The 8,985-nt window shown below is 44.0% G+C and overlaps 1 protein-coding gene across 1 annotated transcript; it reads right to left on the bottom strand.

The window, feature by feature from the left end:
• Positions 1-457: 457 nt before the first annotated feature.
• LOC110486404 (uncharacterized) lies at positions 458-4,409 on the bottom strand. Its single transcript, XM_090196519.1, has 2 exons — positions 2,136-4,409; positions 458-1,907 (listed from the first exon to the last, which is right to left on the bottom strand). Exons 1-2 carry the CDS (start codon positions 2,406-2,408, stop codon positions 1,128-1,130), a joined length of 1,053 nt encoding a protein of 350 aa, XP_090052645.1. The 5' UTR covers positions 2,409-4,409; the 3' UTR covers positions 458-1,127.
• Positions 4,410-8,985: the final 4,576 nt, after the last annotated feature.

The following is an 8,985-nucleotide window of genomic DNA, read 5'->3' as shown; positions in this document are numbered from 1 at the left end:
ATTTGTTTCTGGGCAAAGACCGGTGTCAGAATATGAAATCCTTTATGTCCTTTATTGGAGTCTAATGCAAAACCGTGCACTTCCTAAAATGAAGTACTTCAAAGTGTTTCATCTGTGCTCTATTTCAATATCACCAAACCCACAGGAATACGATGTGGTTGGGGCCGAGGTCCGGCTTCTCCAGGCTGGAGGCCAAACCCAAAAGCAAAACGTATGTTACCAAACGCACATTGTCATCTAAAAGGGGAGAACATTTTGTCACATCATGGCAGACCAAGATAGATTGAAACCGTCTTTAATCTGTGTGTGAACTGGAATAGAGGTGATTCATTGGTGAATAATCTGAGATGTTGATCATCTAAGGGAGTGTTTAACTCTAGTGCAGTGCATGGAACAGGGAAAGTGGAGACCCCTATACTCAAATCTGGCAAAGATTTAATCCAGGTACATCACAAGGTAGAGTCAAAAAAAAGAGTCATACTTTATTACCATCTGTATACAATACATTCTCTATCAAACCTATGCATGTGTTAGAAGATAATCATTCATGAGACAAAAATAACTACTGTACTTTGAGTATAGGCCTACATTTGAAACATGACACCCATGTTCTCAACAGTGTGCAGAAATGGAATAGACATTGAAGAGAAAATGTTGAACAGAAAAATAAACACTGTACTGTACTTTTAAGAAAGAAATTAACAGGATAAATTGTAGGCAGTCATACACTTCGGGTAGTTAAATGATACATCGAAAAATAATGATGTCCCTTCCTCAAGTTCCACAAGTCACAGACTTCTAGATATATCATACAAAACTGCTCATACTCTAAAATATTGTTTCTCAGGCTTGGAACCAGAATAGGCCATACGTTATGACCATGATGAAGTAGAAGAGAGAAGGAGTGCCACAAGTTCAACTGAATGTTAAGGAGCAGTCTGAGCCTGAGGTGTGTTATGAACTCTCACAGTCAGTTTGCTGCAGATGGGAAATGGCCCTGTTCTTTTTTTCTTCTTCTTCAAACATAAAATGACCAGGGAGCATGGTGTAAAATGTGATCCTAGATCGGTGAGGGAAAATGCATCTATGGAATTTATTACTCACTCAGTGTCCCTTCCTCATGACAGTCACCTCTCCTGGGTCTGCGACTCAGCATCCCAGCTCTTGCCGCCATGTTGGTTCTTCTTGCGGGTGTGCTCGGCCATGACCACAGCTGCCAACACGGTCACCAGCACCGTTACGGTGATGACCAGCACGGTGGCCGTCTCTGCCATGCACAACTGATTGTCCACCCACGCCAGCGAGGCGCCCGCCAGCTGCAGAGGCTCGTGGCACGTCACGTTGTGGTAGTCGTCAACGTGAAGGTGGCGCACACTCAGCAGCTTGCTGAAGACCCGGTGCAGGTCGCAGTCGCAGTTCCACGGGTTGCCAGCTAGCTGCAGGTGGGTGCCGGCCGTGTGGAGGCTCAGGAAGGTCTTGAACTTAAGGTGCTGCAGCTGGTTTCCCTCCAGGCCCAGAAGGGTGAGACTGTGCAGGGGAGCCAGAGCCTCCGTGTCGATGTGAGTGATGTTGTTCTGGCCCAGCTGCAGGGCCTCCAGGACGGGCAGCATGGACAGGGAACCATGGCGCACAGCTCGCAGCTGGTTGGCATGGAGGTAGAGGTGGCGTAGGCGAGACAGGCCCCGGAAGGCTCCTGGCTGCAGGAAGGTGATGTGGTTGTGGCTGAGGTCCAGCTTCTCCAGGCTCTCCAGGTGCTCCAGGCTGGAGACTTCTAGCCACTCAAGGGTGTTGTGGTCCAGCCGGAGCTCCCGGACCGAGGACAGACTGTGGGAGAAGTCCAACGGCAGCCGGCGCAGTTTGTTACGGCTCATGTCCAGCTTCTCCAGAAAGGAGAGGGAGTAGAAGGCCTGGGAGAGGAGGAAGGTACACTAAATTATGAACATGAAAAAGTAAAATCGGTATCAAACCCTCATATCCACCATCAAATCCTTATGCTAAACTATGCCACTAATGTTATCTAATGCATAGGCTATTGCAGTGTTTCTCAATCCATTACTAGTGCTGGGCTGGACCAAACATATACACAGTAGGTCCTCCATGGGTATATGACATTATATGGGTTTCGCATGTGTTACCTCGGGCTGCAGCAGCTGGATTCCACTGTCAGACAGCACCAGGACCCGCAGTGACCAAAGTCCGGCAAAGGCACGGCTCCGCACTTCCATCAGCAAGTTGCCACCCAGGTCCAGCAGCCAGGTGCCATGGGACAGGCCATGGGGCACTTGGAGGAACCCGCGCGCTCGGCAGTCCACCAAATCCGAGTGTTCGTAGCAGAGGCAGTGGTGAGGGCACTCTTTTGAACTTAACACCGAAGACAGCGCCAGCAGCAGCAGAGCAGGAAATAACATATTACTTGCAAAAATGTGCACCTAAAGTGCTTTATCACGACAAGGATTGAGGACGTTTGGAGTGGAGTATCAGAATCCAGATAGGAATATCTGAGGAATATCTGCAAAATAAGGCACACAACCATTAGATTTATGGTTTGGAGATACAGTATCAAACGCTGTCGCTGAGTAGTGAGTATTCGGTACGATAGAGGAACATGTACATTTAATAGCTCTGTAAACTGTAGGCTTTTAATAGCTTGAACTAGTCGACATCTCTAAAAGACAAGATGGAAAACACTCAGAATCCTTTACTGTACACAATACCAGCAGTGAGACGGTTGCACGTAATGTTTTACGCATAGCCTACTTTAGCGGTATTAAATTATACGAGCTGTGGGTATTGTTGGTAATTGCAGAAATACACAATTACCTTTTTAAATACGTTACAATGTAAATAAAGGTTACTTTTTTAAACCGACAAAACAGCAAGCCTATTCAATGAACGGTAACAGCAACGGCAAATAACTCGTAAGTAATTAAATTAAACAATACTTTACCTACAATATTTATATCAAATCAACGATGAAAAGCGCTGGTGCCGCATCAGTAAACTAACTCCTGTGTCCTCATCACGCTCCCTCTCGCTTTTTCCGTAGAGATTAAATCCACAAATCATCTGCCCTACAGATGTTCCCATCTAATAATGGAGGTTTTTTTAGTACTCCTTAGTCCCCCCCTTTCATTTCACCAAAATGTATCCAGCGTCCCCTTATTAGCCAGAGTAGAATAAACATCCCAGTTACCAATTGAAGACCCCTCGTTTATCGAATATGAAAAACTGACGATGGAACATCTGCCCTGCAATCCCCCAATTGTAATATTACACAATGTAGTTTTCGTGAATTTCTTCTGAACAAATGTCATTGCGTCGTATAAAATCACATTTACGCAGAGGTTACATGGTGCATCCATCAAACTGTCCAAAAGTTATATACAGTGAATTGAGGAAAGTATTCGGACCACTCCACATTGTTACGTTAGTCTTATTCTAAAATTGATTTAATACGTCTTCAATCTACACACAATACTCCAATGACAAAATAAAATACATTTTTGCAAATGTATTACATAAAGTTAAGACCCTTTGCTATGAGACTCGAAATTGAACTCAGGTGCATCCTGTTTCCATTGATCATCCTTGAGATGATGTTTCTACAACTTGATTGAAATCTACCTGTGGTAAATTCAATTGATTGGACATGATTTGGAAAGGCACATACCAGTCTATATAATGTCCCCACAGTTGATAGTGCATGTCAGATCAAAAACCTAGCCATGAGGTCAAAGAAATTGTCTGTAGAGCTGGCCTCAATCAGTGGCCTCAATCATTCTTAAATAGAAGAAGTTTGGAACCACGAAGACTCTTCCTAGATGGCCGCCCGGCCAAACTGAGCAATCGGGCTGAGCAATCAGGGGATTAGGGCCTTGGTCAGGGAGGTAACCAAATACCCGATGGGCACTCTGACAGAGCTCCAGAGTTCCTCTGTGGAGATGGGAGAAACTTCCAGAAGGACAACAATCTCTGCAGAACTCCAACAAAAGCAGGCCTTTATGGTGGAGCGGCCTCAGTAAAAGGCACATGACAGCCCGCTTGGAGTTTGCCAAAAGGCACCTAAAGATTCTCTGGTCTGATTAAACTAAGATTGAACTCTGGCCTGAATTCCAAGCTTCACTTCTGGAGGAATCCTGGCACCATCCCTACGGTGAAGCATGGTGGTGGCAGCATCATGCGGTGGGGATGTTTTTCAGCGGCAGGGACTGGGAGACTTGTCAGGATCAAAGGAAAGATGAACAGCGCAAAGCACAGAGATCCTTGATGAAAACCTGTTCCAGAGCGCTCAGGACCTCAGACTGGGGCGAAGGTTCACCAACAGGACAACAATCCTAAGAGCCCGGACTTCAACCCAATCGAACATCTCTGGAGACCTGAAAGTAGCTGTGCAGCGACACTCCACATCCAACCTGACAGAGCTTGAGAGGATCTGCAGAGAAGAATGGGAGAAACATGCCAAATACAGGTGTAAAGCTTGTAGCATCATACCCAAGAAGACTCGAGGCAGGAATTGCTGAAAAAAGGTGCTTAAAAAAGTACTGAGTAAAGGATCTGAATACTTATGTATACGTATTTAAAATTAAAATATATATACACACTGCTCAAAAAAAATCAAGTGAACACTTAAACAACACAATTTAACTCCAAGTCAATCACACTTCTGTGAAATCAGACTGTCCACTTAGGAAGCAACACTGATTGACAATAAATTTCACATGCTGTTGTGCAAATGGAATAGACAACAGGTGGAAATTATAAGCAATTAGCAAGACACCCCCAATAAAGGAGTGGTTCTGCAGGTGGTACCACAGACCACTTCTCAGTTCCTATGCTTCCTGGCTGTTTTGGTCACTTTTGAATGCTGGCGGTGCTTTCACTCTAGTGGTAGCATGAGTCTACAACCCACACAAGTGGCTCAGGTAGTGCAGCTCATCCAGGATGGCACATCAATGCGAGCTGTGGCAAGAAGGTTTGCTGTGTGTCAGCGTAGTGTCCAGAGCATGGAGGCGCTACCAGGAGACAGGCCAGTACATCAGGAGACGTGGAGGAGGCCGTAGGAGGGCAACAACCCAGCAGCAGGACTGCTACCTCCGCCTTTGTGCAGGAGGAGCACTGCCAGAGCCCTACAAAATGACCTCCAGCAGGCCACAAATGTGCATGTGTCTGCTCAAACGGTCAGAAACAGACTCCATGAGGGTGGTATGAGGGCCCGACGTCCACAGGTGGGGGTTGTGCTTACAGCCCAACACCGTGCAGGACGTTTGGCATTTGCCAGAGAAGACCAAGATTGGCAAATTCGCCACTGGCGCCCTGAAAGCAGGTTCACACTGAGCATGTGACAGACGTGACAGAGTCTGGAGACGCCGTGAGGACGTTCTGCTGCCTGCAACATCCTCCAGCATGACCGGTTTGGCGGTGGGTCAGTCATGGTGTGGGGTGGCATTTCTTTGGGGGGCCGCACAGCCCTCCATGTGCTCGCCAGAGGTAGCCTGACTGCCATTAGGTACCGAGATGAGATCCTCAGACCCCTTGTGAGACCATATGCTGGTGCGGTTGGCCCTGGGTTCCTCCTAATGCAAGACAATGCTAGACCTCATGTGGCTGGAGTGTGTCAGCAGTTCCTGCAAGAGGAAGGTATTGATGCTATGGACTGGCCCACCCGTTCCCCAGACCTGAATCCAATTGAGCACATCTGGGACATCATGTCTCGCTCCATCCACCAACGCCACGTTGCACCACAGACTGTCCAGGAGTTGGCGGATGCTTTAGTCCAGGTCTGGGAGGAGATCCCTCAGGAGACCATCCGCCACCTCATCAGGAGCATGCCCAGGCGTTGTAGGGAGGTCATACAGGCACGTGGAGGCCACACACACTACTGAGCCTCATTTTGACTTGTTTTAAGGACATTACATCAAAGTTGGATCAGCCTGTAGTGTGGTTTTCCACTTTAATTTTGAGTGTGACTCCAACTTCAGACCTCCATGGGTTGATAAATTTAATTTCCATTGATAATGTGTGTGATTTTGTTGTCAGCACATTCAACTATGTAAAGAAAAAAGTATTTATTAAGAATATTTCATTCATTCAGATCTAGGATGTGTTATTTGAGTGTTTCCTTCCCTTTTCCCTTTTTTGAGCAGTAATATATATATATATATATACACACATACATACATACAGTGCCTTGCGAAAGTATTCGGCCCCCTTGAACTTTGTGACCTTTTGCCACATTTCAGGCTTCAAACATAAAGATATAAAACTGTATTTTTTTGTGAAGAATCAACAAGTGGGACACAATCATGAAGTGGAACAACATTTATTGGATATTTCAAACTTTTTCAACAAATCAAAAACTGAAAAATTGGGCGTGCAAAATTATTCAGCCCCCTTAAGTTAATACTTTGTAGCGCCACCTTTTGCTGCGATTACAGCTGTAAGTCTCTTGGGGTATGTCTCTATCAGTTTTGCACATCGAGAGACTGACATTTTTTCCCCATTCCTCCTTGCAAAACAGCTCGAACTCAGTGAGGTTGGATGGGGAGCATTTGTGAACAGCAGTTCAGTTCTTTCCACAGATTCTCGATTGGATTCAGGTCTGGACTTTGACTTGGCCATTCTAACACCTGGATATGTTTATTTTTGAACCATTCCATTGTAGATTTTGCTTTATGTTTTGGATCATTGTCTTGTTGGAAGACAAATCTCCGTCCCAGTCTCAGGTCTTTTGCAGACTCCATCAGGTTTTCTTCCAGAATGGTCCTGTATTTGGCTCCATCCATTTTCCCATCAATTTTAACAATCTTCCCTGTCCCTGCTGAAGAAAAGCAGGCCCAAACCATGATGCTGCCACCACCATGTTTGACAGTGGGGATGGTGTGTTCAGTGTGATGAGCTGTGTTGCTTTTATGCCAAACATAACGTTTTGCATTGTTGCCAAAAAGTTCAATTTTGGTTTCATCTGACCAGAGCACCTTCTTCCACATGTTTGGTGTGTCTCCCAGGTGGCTTGTGGCAAACTTTAAACAACACTTTTTATGGATATCTTTAAGAAACGGCTTTCTTCTTGCCACTCTTCCATAAAGGCCAGATTTGTGCAATATACGACTGATTGTTGTCCTATGGACAGAGTCTCCCACCTCAGCTGTAGATCTCTGCAGTTCATCCAGAGTGATCATGGGCCTCTTGGCTGCATCTCTGATCAGTCTTCTCCTTGTATGAGCTGAAAGTTTAGAGGGACGGCCAGGTCTTGGTAGATTTGCAGTGGTCTGATACTCCTTCCATTTCAATATTATCGCTTGCACAGTGCTCCTTGGGATGTTTAAAGCTTGGGAAATCTTTTTGTATCCAAATCCGGCTTTAAACTTCTTCACAACAGTATCTCGGACCTGCCTGGTGTGTTCCTTGTTCTTCATGATGCTCTCTGCGCTTTTAACGGACCTCTGAGACTATCACAGTGCAGGTGCATTTATACGGAGACTTGATTACACACAGGTGGATTGTATTTATCATCATTAGTCATTTAGGTCAACATTGGATCATTCAGAGATCCTCACTGAACTTCTGGAGAGAGTTTGCTGCACTGAAAGTAAATTTTGCACGCCCAATTTTTCAGTTTTTGATTTGTTAAAAGTTTGAAATATCCAATAAATGTCGTTCCACTTCATGATTGTGTCCCACTTGTTGATTCTTCACAAAAAAATACAGTTTTATATCTTTATGTTTGAAGCCTGAAATGTGGCAAAAGGTATATATATATATACACACATACACACATACACACACACATTTTGCAAACATACCAATATTCCAAACTTGGCACACCACAGCATTTTCTTTATCTAAAAGGCATCCATTGAAATGATATTCTTAACAAGATTAACATCATTTCACCAGTTGCTACAACAAAAATGAATAGATGGACAATTATTTGCTCCTGGAGGGTTTCTAGGTGATGGTAAATGGGAAACTTGCTGTGAATAATAGATTTATACACTGTCCAGCTGACCAACGCATGTGTAGGGTACGGTTTCAGATCTGTTTCGCCTCTTTCCATGGAGTTCTGGAAAAAGGAAAACTATTCTCAGCCTGAATTAATGATTTAATTGAGGTATAACATTTTTTTTTAAAAAGTCAATATGAGTGGCTAAGCATGCCATTCTATAGGGAAGAATAGGCTCCTTTAATTGGTTGAGTGAATCGCCCTTGTATTTTTGATTATGTGGAGTAGCCCACAAATGCCCCTAGAAGCACTCAATTTCTCATGACAGGTAGGCAGGCCTACTCTAATTCATTACGTGAGTGAATAGGGAACATACAGTATTTCAACACCCTTTGTGGCATTTACCAAATTGATTTTAGATTAAATGTCATTATGTACAATTCTAACAATGTGCCATGGTTCTTTGTTATGTGCATACAATGTTTATTGAAGGCAAGACCTCAGAGCTTGGATACTGTCTGATATGACCTATTGAATGGACATGGTCATGGCATGTTTACCACATTCATCTCATCTCATGTCCCACCTTCATTTACATCTTACCCATACATCTCATGTCCCACCTTCATTTACATCTTACCTATACATCTCATGTCCCACCTTCATTTACATCTTACCCATACATCTCATGTCCCACCTTCATTTACATCTTACCCATACATCTCATGTCCCACCTTCATTTTCATCTACATTTCTATGATGCCCTCTGCTGACAATTTGAAGGCATAGCAAAGAACAAAAATAGTTTGGATAAAACCTGCAATTAATCCATCACAGATGATCCTGCTCAATAAAAACTAGCTATAAAATGTTGAAATAATGCATTTAACAAAACAATAATGAGTTGAAGATGAATTCCTTTTCCATGAGAAAGGAATATTTTGATACGAGTGTGAACGAAAGACTGATTGCTACATCTACTAGAAAACCATGAACACCAAATACCAAAAAACACCAAAAAAGAAACTTGACAAACTGCAAAA

The sequence above is a fragment of the Oncorhynchus mykiss genome, chromosome 13 (assembly GCF_057628025.1).
Source record: "Oncorhynchus mykiss isolate SJ-2025 chromosome 13, ASM5762802v1, whole genome shotgun sequence".
In the NCBI taxonomy this organism is placed as follows: Eukaryota; Metazoa; Chordata; class Actinopteri; order Salmoniformes; family Salmonidae; genus Oncorhynchus; species Oncorhynchus mykiss.
This window is presented reverse-complemented; position numbering and strand designations above follow the sequence as displayed.